The 13,945-nt window shown below is 42.1% G+C and overlaps 1 protein-coding gene and 1 pseudogene across 2 annotated transcripts; one reads left to right on the top strand and one right to left on the bottom strand.

Moving 5' to 3' along the window:
* The first annotated feature begins 3,023 nt into the window (after positions 1-3,023).
* On the top strand, positions 3,024-6,206 carry LOC125513921 (putative serine/threonine-protein kinase PBL19). Its single transcript, XM_048679134.2, has 4 exons — positions 3,024-3,784; positions 4,363-4,623; positions 5,160-5,282; positions 5,389-6,206. The coding sequence occupies exons 1-4, from the start codon at positions 3,356-3,358 to the stop codon at positions 5,941-5,943; spliced, it is 1,368 nt and encodes a 455-aa protein (XP_048535091.2). The 5' UTR covers positions 3,024-3,355; the 3' UTR covers positions 5,944-6,206.
* A 213-nt stretch (positions 6,207-6,419) lies between these two features.
* Positions 6,420-8,199, bottom strand: LOC125513922 (uncharacterized; annotated as a pseudogene). Its single transcript, XR_015608449.1, has 2 exons — positions 6,828-8,199; positions 6,420-6,736 (listed from the first exon to the last, which is right to left on the bottom strand). The product of XR_015608449.1 is annotated as an uncharacterized LOC125513922 (transcript).
* Positions 8,200-13,945: the final 5,746 nt, after the last annotated feature.

Below are 13,945 nucleotides of genomic sequence, written 5' to 3'. Positions count from 1 at the left end.
TTTCCCTCTCATCTGAACACCAAGACCCCCACACATCTGAATCACTTGTGTTCTCTGTCACTCGGATTGGCCTTTTTCACCGTCTGAGAATGATAAGTGAAAATGTGCTTGAAAAGACCCCAGTGAGGCCGACAACCCAAGAAATTCTCGCACAAAGACACGAAAGCAGCGAGATATACGATTGTGTTGGGAGTGAAGTGGTGGAGTTGTGCCCCAAAGAAATTCAGAAATCCCCGAAAGAAAGGGTGAGGAGGCAAGGAAAATCCACGGTTGACGTGGGTGGCAAGGAGAACACACTCGCCCTCCCGAGGTTGCGGCTCGGATTCCTTCCCCGAAAGCCGCGCCGATCCATGGGGGATCAGCCCTCCTTCGGCTAGGTCGTCGAGGTCTTCTTGGCGGATCGTCGAGCGGATCCAGTCGCCCTGGATCCAGCCCTTCGGCAGGCCGGCTCGCGAGGAAGATCCACCCCGACTGGTCGCCTTCCCCTTCGCCTTTGCCATCGCCTTCTTCGCCCGCTCCAGAGCCGCCGTCTTCTCCTTTCCCATCGTCACCGGCGAGACGCGTATGGAGCGGCGGCGCTGGGGCGAGAGCGAGCGCGACGAAGAAGCCTGGAGAGGGGAAGAGGAAATGGGAACACGCTGTTCAAGAAACCCCAGTCCAACGCCTTATATGAGGTCGCTTCCGAGTGGCTGACTGGTAGGCCCAGGCGGTCCTGTCAAATCCCGTAACAATCGCGCGCGCGATACGTGGCGAAAAAGGTGGCGCGGAGATCGAGGCGGCTCCGCCCTATCCCATCCGATTACTGCGGCCTCCCCCGTCCCGCGCGCTTCCCAAAATTCGAATCCCGCTAAATCTGCGGGCAGCAGAACAACTTGTCAGACGGAAGATCTCCTCCACGCCGTCACTCGGAGCCTTTCAAGTAAAGAAACTCACTCGACAAAAAACTAAGAATGGATCAAGGCGACTGAAAAGGAAGTTGCTGTCATCACTCAGGTTCATTGATCCGAAACAAGATATGCTCATGGCATGAAAAATGAGTCGGAGAAGTTCTCAACTCCTTCCCCACTCAAACCTCGATCCATTCGGGGGCTAATGATGAAGCTATGCACCTAGGGTAGGGTCATGGACCTGTCCCAACTGCCCTACTCAAGGACATCTCTAGAAGAAATCACCTTTCAATCGACTTGGAGGTGTTCCACTCGACAGACTCGAAGACACTCGACCAAGAAGCAATCACTCGACCAAGATCCAACCACTCGACGGCCAGGAGACCTAAAGGCACTCCGCACGCTAACGGTCGGTTATTAAGTAGCTTTTATGGTCATCATAGCACTTTATTAGGGGCGTTACCAGTAACGCCCGACCTTAATGTATTTAAAACCCTGCACAACTGAGGGCCGGAGGGGTCCAGCGAACTCTATATAAGCCACCCCCTCCTTAGTGTAAAGGGTTCGCACCCCTGTAACTCATACACGCATAATCCAGTCGACCGCCTCCGGGCTCCGAGACGTAGGGCTATTACTTCCTCCGAAAAGGGCCTGAACTCGTAAACCTCGTGTGCTTACAACTACTCCATAGCTAAGATCTTGCCTCTCCATACCTACCCCCCTACATTGATGTCAGACTTAGAACCACGACACCGCTTATATTTTGCCAAAAATTTAAGTTGGGTCATGATATTGGGGTCCATAGCTTTTCAACGGTATATCGCAAGCCCCATTTGGGCAATGTTGGCGGAAGTTCAACCTAGTTCACAGGGAAGTTCAACGTACTACTAGTGGGGCAGGTCAGGTTGTGATCAGAATATTATTCTGATCCCGTGATCAGAATAGTGTTTATGTGAATAAGGTCTTAAGAGGTGTTATTATAATAGACCCACCATATATATATATATATATATATATATATATATATATATATATAGTGTTACTATTCATCACCCAGGGTGCAGAATAAACTGTTATCCACCCGAGGTAATCTTACGATCATTTCATAATTAAATTACGTTTCGAATTCAAATAATTACATTCCTATTGATTCACTACGTAAAATTTAACATAAGAAAACAAAAATATAGGTCATAAGACAAGAAAATTTACATTTTATGTGTATTTTAGACTATATTTTTACATTTGTAATTTTACATAACATAAAATATTTTTTACGGCAATTATATATTTTCTTACGGTCCCTTTTTGCGTCGGAAATAAGACGAAACTTACGGAACGTAAAATTATGATGCATTGATGATAAAATAGAGGGGGGTGAAGAATAACTATTCCTCACCCATTTACCATCAATGCACCGTAAATTTGCGTTCCGTAAGTTTTATCTTATTTCCGACGCAAAAAGCGACCATAAGAAAAAATATAATTGCCGTAAAAAATATTTTATGTTATGTAAAATTACAAACGTAAAAACATAGTCTAAAATACACATAAACTGTAAATTCTCTTGTCTTATGACCTATATTTTTATTTTTTTATGTCAAATTTTACGTAGTGAATCAATAGAAATATAACTATTTGAATTTGAAACGTAATTTAATTATGAAATGATCATAAGATTACCTCGGGTGAAAAATAACTTATTCTGCACCCTGAATGATGAATAATAACATTATATATATATATATATAATATATATATATATATATAATTTTCTCTGTAAATTTGATTAAAGTTTGCTTAGTTGGACTAATCCATACACACTGCATTATGGAACAGAGGGAGCGAGTACCAATCGTTCCCAGCAGACATTATTTAACTACCATAGTTGGGGTACTCTTTTTTTAGGGAAGATATACGATGACTAGTTTGGCACGTATAGAAAAGCAAAAGCACGTGGGGTCAAAGCCATCCCTCCGATTTGCAATTGCAACCCCCACCCGTCTCCTCTCCCGTCGCCATCGGAGACCATTTCGTTTGACTGATACGACCACCCATCCCATGCCTAGTTAGTGTAACTCCGTTCAGAAACTTAGGCACGTAGTAGTAGTAACCCGTAGTCTTCACACACATCGTTTTCTGCTTCTTCTCTTCCTCCGCCTCACAGCGTAAAACCAAAATTCAAGTTCAGAAACAACAGCCGAAACTTAAGTTCTACCAGGAAGGTTGGTGAAATTCATCGTGGGTTCTCCTTGGTGGCGCCATGCAGCCTGCCACTCTCTTCTCGCGTCAAACCATTCCGCGTCGGTTTTATTGACTTTCCCAGTGGCGGCTTTGTGCCGCGCGGTGCCTCCTTTCCCCTCGTGGTTCGAGCTGCCGAGCGAGGTGGAGGCACGCACGCACGCGCATGGAGGAAACAAGGCCACCACGAGGCTGAAATCGTAGCAGAGCTTTCGTTCTCCGGGGAAATGGGTTGCCTCGGCCGCTTCAGGAGCAAGATCAGGGCGGGCAAGGGCAAGAGACCGCACGGGAGGCCGGTGCGGGGCCCGGGCGCGTCGTTCACCTCCGAGGCCACCTGCTCGACGGCGTCGTCGTCGGCCGCGGCCACGAGCCAGTCCCAGGACTCCGGCGCGACCGTGCGGCCCGGCGGGAGCAAGTCGTCGGGGTCGGCCTCGTCGGCGCGGAGCATCCCAGAGCTGTACGAGGAGCGGGGCGCGAGCAGCCTGCGCGAGTTCGGCCTCCGGGAGCTCCACGCCGCCACCAGCGACTTCAGCCGGCTGCTCAAAATCGGCGAGGGCGGGTTCGGGAGCGTCTACAAGGGGGTCGTCCGCCTGCCCGGTGGCCCCGCCGGCGGCACCGTGGTGGCCATCAAAAGGCTCAACACCAGCGGCCACCAGGTAGTATTTCTATTTCCATGGTTAAAATTAGGAATTTCATTCGGCGGTGTTCTTCTCTTGTTTTTTCTTGTCATGTTCTTCGTCATCATAGGTTGATTCAGTGTAAGATCTAGCCCGGATATAACCCTACAGTTTACTAGTACTACTTGCCAATTGCGACCTATAGTAGCAGCTCTTCGCGTGCTGGCTTCCTAAGATTGGACAAGGTTTGCACAATTGTTTCAGTTGTTGGAGTAGTTCATTGATCTCTGTGGCCTAAGGCTGCAATCCTTCTGATGATATGCAATATGAGAATACTATCAAACATCTGTGCAGTGTGAATTCTGCCAAGTATATGCGTGGTTGGATGCTTTCAGTGTTATTGCATTGTACTCCCTCCGATCCAAATTAATTGACGCAGGTTTAGTGCAACTTCAGTACTAAACCTGCTTGAAAGTTGTACTAAACCTGTGCCAATTAATTTGGATTGGAAGGAGTAGTATCATTATATTGTCCAACTATTTGATGCTACTAGGAGTCAACGATTCATTCAGTACTTGTATTTGAGTTCCCTTTGTCTCACTACCAACCTTGATCAGGGGCATAAGCAATGGCTGGCAGAAGTTCATTTTCTAGGGGTTGTCGAGCACCCAAACCTCGTCAAGCTCATCGGTTACTGTGCTGCCCGTAATGAAAGAGGTCCTCAGAGGCTGCTTGTCTATGAGTTCATGACGAACAAAACTCTGGATGATCATCTATTCAATCGAGCATACCCTGTTCTTCCATGGGGCGTCAGGTTGGAAATAGTATTTGGTGCTGCTCAGGGTTTGATGTATCTCCATGAAGGGTTGGAGATTCAGGTACAGCTTGCCAACTTTCCACAGCATTCTTTGTGTGAGAAATGAGAATACTGCATTATTGTAGGACAAGAGTGAGGCCAATGTTGTATGACTATCTACAACATATTTTGGAACTTAAACGATACCTGATTTGCAAATAACAGGGAGTGAAAAATGCATAAATTCGTGCAGCACCACATCATATCGGTAAATGCTGGAATTTGCAATTCAGTTAATTCATCATATTAATAAATCTAATCGATCTGACCATAACTTGGATGGATACAGTACTCATTCCATGTTGCTTCAACTAATTTTGCAAGTTAAAACATGTGTGCTAAAGCATTAATTTCTGGATGGAACTATGTTGTGCAGTGATCATACTAATTGAACCGCATAGTTGCGAGAAAATGGATGTCATGAATATTATTTCCTGTTTGTTAAGGGAAGGATTTTAAAATAAGTGTTATCTCCAACCTTCCAGGTTTTGATTTTGCTTAGGAAAATAGCATAGAAATGTCATCATTTTTATGATCAAATTTCATGGATTTTTTTAGATCATATATCGTGATTTCAAAGCTTCCAATGTTCTGCTGGATGAGGAGTTTAGACCGAAACTTTCAGACTTTGGATTAGCAAGGGAAGGGCCATCAGCAGATCAAACTCATGTGTCTACAGCGGTACGTGTTAATTATAGTTCAGAGCAAGATAATGGAGTTTCCTCATGCTGCATCCACCCATTCAAGAATATTTCCTTATGGGAACAATTTGCTCTATCATAATCAGGTTATGGGAACCTATGGTTATGCGGCTCCAGACTACGTCGCGACAGGCCATCTCACCACCAAGAGTGATGTTTGGAGCTTTGGAGTAGTACTCTATGAGATCCTCACCGGACGACGTTCTATGGATAAGAACCGCCCCAAGAATGAGCAGAAACTGCTGGAATGGGTAAAGCAGTATCCTGCCGGAAGTAAGCAGTTCAGCAAGATTATAGATACAAGACTCGAAGGCCGTTACTCTAGGCAGGGAACTAGAGAAATTGCTAAGTTGGCCAACACCTGCCTTGCAAAGCGCTCAAGGGACCGTCCAACCATGAGACAGGTGGCTGACAGCCTAAAGCAAGTGATGCAGCTCAAGCAGTTGGATGGCGAAAGTGTCACATCAGAGGGCAACTCGCCACCTCATGATGTCCAGGGTAAGCCAACAGCAGACGATATTGCCGTGGCTTCAGCAAGGCGGCGGATGCTTCACCTTGCTGCTCTAGGTGAAAATGGAAACAGCATCGCAAGGAGGAGATTCATGTTCATGAAGGCTGCCGCTGCTCCAACTCCAACGTGATCTTCTGTAACAATTAATGTCCTAGACTCCGTGTACATTGTGATGCGTCTATGAAGAAAAATCCACTAATGGTGATTTTTCCTCCTTATCAGTGTACAACCTTTAGAAGATCTAATGTTTTGTGTACTTGTCTTCATACGTAGTTCTTTAGGTTGAGTTGCATATTTGGAACTTGAGACTTTGAGAGTTCCTGATGTGAAGGGTTGTTTATACAGTACCAATGTAGGTATGAAATGAGTCTGTTTTCTATGTTTTACCGTGTATCCAACCTTGTAAAGTGGACATTGAAAATGGTGGCGTCTTGTTTCTGCAGTTGCTAGCCATATATTTGAGGTCTGATATCGGTAAATGGCACTTTGCAGATGGTACCTTAGGTATGAAATATAATTTTGCGTTATATTATTGACTGCTATTTTCAACATGTCAAGATGTGAAAGAGATATTATTTATATACCTCCTCCTTCAACATACAGGTTTGTCAATTCTTCACTTTTGACAAGAAATTAACCTAAAGATTGACGAACAAGCGCCTTGAGTTCCTACTTGTACAAGTTCATTTCATGCTTCCCATTCTTGATAGCATAAAACAAAACCTTATGTGATGTTATTTTGAACTATTATGCCAAAGTAAGTATGCACTCTTTGACAGAAGTGCCAAACCAAAATACCCAAGAAGCAGAGCGTGTAGAGTGCAATCTCAAACTCAGGACTGACCAACCAATGTGCTGGGTACAGATTTCAGCAAGCCATGCCACTCAAACTGAATGGTGAGCAGCTGTGTCTCAGAGTCTGGCTGCAGACAAGCAATTCAGCATAAGACCTTTTAAGACCCATACGAGTTGCGATATAAACATGTGCCATGTATGTTCAGATCATAGACTCACCAGGTCCCCGCATTTCTTTGGAAATATGTACCCTTGGTAATCCACATTGCCTTTGGATTCTTCCAGGTAAAACTGCATATTAGTCACACAGCACCATGATAACATGTCTTTCAGATAATGGAACCATGCTGCTGAAATAACACAATAACTTGCCTGAATCCAGTTGTGGAAGCCTGTGACCTCATCCTCACCTCGACACCGCCCCTTGATCTCTCCTACAAAGACATGCTCAAAGGCAGAAGAGCTACCAGAGCATCACCCCTTCCATACAAATTAAACCACAGGGATGCCAGCATTTTCTTGAAGTCCTTCTGGTCCTGAGACGTGATTCCCTTCAGCACCAGATACCGGTGTAAGTATTTGATTGGTGCACTTCTAGCAATCTCCTCAATAAAAGCAGCTTCTTCATTCTTGTCCTGCTGAGTGACTAATTCCTTGTATCCTTGGCGTGGGTTGTAGTTGTCCACAAGTGCACAAAAGCGACAGTATGTAGGCCTCCGCAGTACGTCATCCTTCAGCCAGCTGAACAAGTTTTCAGATGCCATGTCACCCTTCTGATAAACCTTCTTCCCTTGGCCACATTCGATTGTGTAGTCGTTACCAGGAAGGAGACGGTTCAGGTCAAGCTCCCATAGCGGACAGCATGCCTTTGGCAAATGATTGAGCTCCTCCCTGCTAGGCTCTACATTTAGACCATGGCGGAGCTGACTGACATCCTCAGAGTATTCTTGTTCAGAAGGTGGTCTTTTGTATCGCTTCCATTCCTCGGAGTTCTTCATACAGTCAATAGAAGTTCAGAAATCAGAATCCATGAAACAGAATCTTACTATAATTTACTGATATAGGTACGACTGCCATTCCTTCCAATCAGATTTTCCAAACGGTAGTCAACTTTCAGTTCAAACTATCAGAACTTTTTCCAATCAGACGACCCCACAACCGAACTCTCTTTCCTTACAGCCTACATAGCCATTCTATCAAACAGCACGCGAGCACCTCGGCCCACGTCGGCCGGGCTCTCTCCTGGCAGTCCCCTTCCCCTGGAGCGGCAGCGGCACGGTTGGCCGCCCTAGACGCGGCGTCCTCAGCCCCGCCGTGCGTGGCGCCAGACAAGCCATTCACGAGACCGTCCATGGCGCCCGATCTCTCGCCCTGGTTCCCCGTCCTTCGACGCAATAGATTTGAACTGACGAACGAAGGGAGGTGATATGATTAGTCTCCGGAATTTCCATGGGAGGGAGGGGGCGTCACCCATCGATCGCTGGGCGGTGGATGCATATGGTGATTCTGTTGGTGATTCCGGTTTGAGGTAGCAAGGAGGGGAAGGCGCGAACGTCGGGCGCGCGCGCACCGTCAGCCCGCTGTGGGCAAGTAGGCACTTAAATGGGCACGCTTGAGAAGAAAATGGGCACGCTTTGGGCCCAAGAAGTTCCTTTCCTCGGGTCGAGATTTTCAAAATTAAATCACATGTTGATAAGTTTTGACGAACTTTTTTCAGAAACAACCGGACCATGCCTCTCGCGGAAGAGAAAAGACGTGTGTTTTTTATTTATTTTCGAGAGGTATGGCCATGCCTCTTGTGGAAGAAAATATGTGCCTCTCGCGGAAGAAAAATCGTGCCTCTTGCGAAAGAAAAAAATAAATAAAACATGCGAAAGCAAAACCGTGCCTCTCGCGAAAGTAAAAATATGCATTTTTTTCGTTTTCGAGAGGCACGGACATGCCTCTCACGGAAGGAAAAAAAGAAAAATATGTTTCTTTAGACAAAAGAAAAAATTACAATTTTTTTTATCCAAAAGGTAAGAAAGACGGGCGGAAAACCGTAAAGCCGAAAAAACTAGGGAAAACCCATCTAAAAAGCCAAAACGCGTGCAGAAAAATAAAATAGAATAGAAACAAAATTCGGATCGAACATTCAGAGCGTGACATGTGGCGACGACTATGGCACGCTCTCAGCTCACCCCAAGTAACCCTTGGTAAGGCTTCCAATGAATGCTCCTCAATTAGTTGCTCTCAACTCCTATTGGGGCGTGCCTATATCTCGCCTTCAGTGAGTCTGGCTTCGGACTCGCTAAAGGGGCGAGCAAGCTGGGACAGCCCACGAACGCAGGAGGCCACAGCCTATTTTTCTTGTCTTTGTTTTACATTTTTTCTTTTCTCTTTTATTTTTATTTTTGTACTTTTGTTTATACCTTAAAATATTATAATGTACTCCCTCCGTCCCATAATGTAAGAACGCTTTTGACATTAATGTAGTGTTAAAAACGTTCTTATATTTTGGGACGGAGGGAGTATATGTTACAGAAACACTCTTCAAAAAAATATTTCAAAAATGCTGAACAAGTATTTAAATTTTTTTGAACAAGTACTTGAAAAATGTTGAACAAGTATTTGAAAAAATGTAGATCATGTATACAAAAATGTTAGACACGTATTTGAAAAATATTAGACAAGTATTTTCAAATTTTGAACTAGTATTTACAAAATGTTGAACAAGGCTTTTGAAAATTGTTGAATAATCATTTGAGAATATCTTGATCATGTATATAAAGATGTTGACCAAGTATTTGGGAAATGTTGAACAAGTATTTTAAAAAATATCACACAACTATTTCAAAAAATATTGAACAATTATTTAAAAATTGGTGAACAAGTATTTAAAAAAAATGTTGACATGTGTATCGGAATGTAGAATGAAAAAAAAAGAAACAAAGAAAAAACAAAAAAAATGAAAACCAAAGAAAAAAGTAAAGAAACAAATGAAAAACCCCAAAGAAGAAAAAACAAAAGAATAACAAAAAAATTGGAGAAAAAAATAAAAACAAGCAAAAAAGAAAAGAAAGGGGGGGGGGGGGGGCGGAGAAACCGAGTAGAAATGAAGAAAAAAAAGAAAATAAGAAACCCAGTAAAAATAGGAAAAGAAATGAACCTGTATGAAAACCGGCTAGTTTTCCTAATAGTACGTCGCGCCCTACCTAATCTATACGAAGATGAAGTTGGCACAGTGGCTAGCCTGCATCGAAGAAACTGGGAGACCCCGGTATCTATCCCTCGTGAGTGTAACATTTTTTACTCAGGGTGCCCCTCGGCCTACGTCGGTTGCCATCGGAAGCTTTTAGACTGAAAAACTTGTGTTGTTTTTTTTCTGAAATTTTTGTTCCGATAAAATTGTTGTTTTCCTGAAAATTCAATAATATGCAAGAAAATAACATCTGGCACCATGCACTGAATTAATAGGTAGGTCCAGAAAAGTAATATAAATTGATGTCAAAACTATGTCAAAATGATATAAACATGGCATGAAATAATCAAAATTATAGATGCATTTGAGACATATCGTAGCCACATCTCTTTCGTTACCGGTGCGGTTACTCCCAGATGTTGCTCTTGCGCTTGGTGGTCACTAGTGGTTGGAGCCTGCCATTGCGAGCCGCTTGCGAGGAAGCTATGCGCACCTCACTATCATGTCAAAATTAAAAAAAAATATTCTCGCATCATGTGGACATCACAACCATCTTAAAAGAAAAAAGAAAAATCCTACAAAAACTTTTCTCGAAAAAAGTCTTCCTACCATTTAAAAAAACTCTAAAAAAAGCATTTCTCACCGTAACTAACCAGCATGCGCCACATGGCGTGGCTGGTTGGCCACCATTCTAGCGTCTCTTGATGGGTTTAATGTGGGTGTTCTTCCTATGGTTCTGGTAATTCCAACCCTTTCTCTCGCTTCCCTCTCTTCTGCCTTGGTCTATTGGCATTCATGCCTCACAACCTATCTCAGATTTGCTGAAGCTATTTTCCTAATTTTATGCAATAGGCGCCCGTCTCCTTGGATGAGGAGGATGACCAGGATCCCAACTCCATGAGCTCGACGAGCTTCACCTCGACTTCGCACACTAGGTAGTGGCTCTGCCACTATCTACTATGAGGTTTTTTTGCCAATTTTTCTAGGTAAATATGGGGATTGGTAGGCAACCTAACCATTTTAACTCATTTTTTGTCACCCAAGGCTTTGATTTTGTGCCACTGAATTTTGTGTCCATTTTGTAATGCTTTTTTATATGCAAATCATTGTTAGTTGTGCTTTTGCGGAGTGGTTGACAATTTAAAGATACTATAGGTCATTGTAGAGTGCTTGGCGATTGTAGATATTATAGCTGATATGCTCATGCGCAATCTTGCTTTTGCACATACTTGGCCTTTTTTAATTTGTGTTTTTCCATGGGCCAATACATCAGGATGGCTACTTTTGTTAATTTAGTCACAAACAACAAGGTTTACACAATTTTCCTTAAATTCCATTTTGCTATGACCTTTTTTAGATAAAAGAATTACCATGTCAGTTGGTACAGAACAATTTCTTTATAAAATTTTCTTTTCCATTTTGCCATCACCTTTTTAGAGCAAAAAATTCCATCTCACTTGGTAGATAATTTTTTTTCTTATCCCTTTTGCCATTAGAGAAACTTGACATGACCTTTTTTAGATCAAAATTTGCCATGTCATTTTGTATAGAACAGTTTCTCCCAAGAAAAGTATCTTAATGCTTTCTTCATAACGCACAGATCAAATTTCATTAAAAAATTCATATCACTTTGTAGCCTTTGTACTCCTAAATTCCCACATGCTTGGCAAATCTAGATTTACAAGGTTGCCAACAAATTGAACAAGCATATCTAGGATGTCATACAACATGATAAATAATTCAACCATACCATGCCAACTTTTATATGTTTATAAAAAAAATCCATGGCAAAAGTGTTCATAGCTTTCGCCATGTCACCAGTACAAAAATTGCCATGTCACAAAATACCTTTTTACTATGGCAAAATTGTTAAACTTTTTGCCATGGCAAAAAGTAAAAAAAATGTTGCCATATAACCAACACACCTTTTAAACTAATTTTACCATCACTTTTTCTTCTCATGGTCACATGGCAAATTAAAACCATTTTTTGTTTTCCAAGATGGCAACTTTAGGTCTTTTCAAAACACTTTTTAATGCCCTCATGGCAACTAGTGGAATTGCAACGGCAAGCTAGTGTACCATGGCAATGAAATTAACCATGGTTTTCTTTGGACCATGTAAAAAGAATTGGATCTTGGCAAATTACTTTTTTGCACCATGGCAAATATAACTTACGGACGTTGGTAGATATACTTTATGAACCATGGCAATTATTTTTTTGCACCATGGCAATTTTTACTTTTTGAACCATTCACATTTTTTACCACCACAAATTTATTGACCAACCCATGGCAATGTTTTCTTTTTTATTATGTTTTGAACAATTCATGACAAATTTATTGAACAATCCATGGTAATTTTCTTTTTTTGCGTGACCATGGCAAATTGTTTTTTTCTATTATGGCAAATTGTCCTATATATTTTGGCCATGGAAAATTTAATTTTGGTACCATGGCAAAAAAATTGGTAGCATGGTCAATTTTAATTATTTATCTGGACATGCAAAAATTGTTAAAGGAAACCATTGTAATTTATTTTTTTGTACACCGTATCATTCTTTTTGTTTAATCCTTTGTTAACATGATGATGGCAGTTTTATGGTATATATACTTTTTAGATAATAGGCAAATTCAGTTTGCATATCATGGCAAATCATTTTGTTTCTGTTTTGCAAGGTTTTTCTGTGTTTTCCCTTTTTTTGGTTTTTGGATTTTTTTAGTGCAACAGCAGGCAACTAGGTTGTGATTGACCTTTTTCGGTTTGGGCAATTGGGTTTGTGCCAGATGGACTAGCAGAAGTTTTTTTTTCTCGAGATGGACTAGCAGAATTTGCGACCAGGAATTTTTGTTCAATCGGTCGTTTCGAGGGAACGATTCATTTGATCTGGGAGCTATCCAGACTGAACGTCAACGCCATATTCGAATCATTTTTATTTTGTGCAGCATTGGTTGGGGTTACTGAAAGAATCAATATAAAACCAAAGGTGAGAGGAGGACGTGGGGAGAAAAAAACCGAGGAAGAAAGTGAGACGAACCTACCAACTCGATAGAGGAGGGAGGTCCTTGTAAATAGGAATCCTAGCGAAGTCGGCAGGCTCGGGTTATTCGGCTAATCAAATATTCTGGATTTTCTAGATTGCCCGAATATGGATCATTGGCAGCCGCTTCTTTTCTTTGACCGAATCTCGTGTTCCCTTTGCACCCTGCGGCAAGATTATTGCTCACACACCACCACTACTTTTCTTACTCTTTCGCAACTCCTGCTTAGTGCTTGGTGCCTAAACTTGTGTTTTTGATATGCCCTTGCTGCTTAAACTGAAGGACATTGTATTTCTTTTAGCCAGGGTCAACTGGAGCACAACATATTGTACGTGCCAAAATTGTCATCGCATAGGTAAGGCACAAAAAGCGGCATGAAGCAGGCGTATTGTTGTGCTGTATCTTGTACAGGGAAATACAGTACCAATTCCAAGCTGCATAAATGAACATTGTTTTCTCTCGTTGACTTGCTAAAATCTACTGTTCTTTTATTCGTCACACTATTCTCTTTGACAACTGGTTGGGTGTGAACTTTTTATGGCTGTATCATCTCGATGTCGACGTTAAGTGTCAACTAAATCTCATCGAAAAAAGTTCTAGTATTTCGAGACATGTCAAAATTTAGGAATGCAAACCAAGCTCAGTTACAATTCGGATGCAAGTACAACTTTCGGTTGCTTCGAGAGAGCTGGTTTCTTCAGCTAATTAAACGAAGTCACACAAACACTAGTTTTTTTAAAATTTGTATGCTTAAAAGAATAGTCCTTGTTTTTAGCCCCAAATAGTCCCTTTTTTGCATGAACACAATACGTTCTTCAGTTCTTTTATATGGATCTGACGCACCGGCACGTCTGATATCCTAGCATGATCAATAGGTGATTTTCCCTAATACATGTCATTAGCTCCATGTCCAAGAAAGTCGTTTTTTCCTTTCAAAAAGGGAAAAGACCCTGGTATCTGCATCATCATGATGATGCGCACAACCATTTTTATTAAAAGAAAATAAATAGGTCTAAAACATACATAGTATCAACCAAAACAACAACAACAAAAAACCACAAATGGTCGGTACAAAACGAAAGATTACATGACTTAACCACATAATCTATTAGTGAC

This window comes from Triticum urartu, chromosome 6A (genome assembly GCF_056163025.1).
Source record: "Triticum urartu cultivar PI428250 chromosome 6A, HENAU_Tu73, whole genome shotgun sequence".
NCBI lineage: Eukaryota > Viridiplantae > Streptophyta > Magnoliopsida > Poales > Poaceae > Triticum > Triticum urartu.
The sequence above is the reverse complement of the archived record's forward strand: the minus strand, read 5'-3'. Positions and strand labels throughout refer to the sequence as shown.

Bases quoted from the DNA above. Each gene is read 5' to 3' on its own strand.
- LOC125513921 (XM_048679134.2), top strand. From the start codon at position 3,356: ATGGGTTGCCTCGGCCGCTTCAGGAGCAAGATCAGGGCGGGCAAGGGC. The intron at 4,624-5,159 runs GTACAGCTTGCC...GGATTTTTTTAG, and splicing joins ATGAAGGGTTGGAGATTCAG to ATCATATATCGTGATTTCAA. The intron at 5,283-5,388 runs GTACGTGTTAAT...TATCATAATCAG, and splicing joins AAACTCATGTGTCTACAGCG to GTTATGGGAACCTATGGTTA.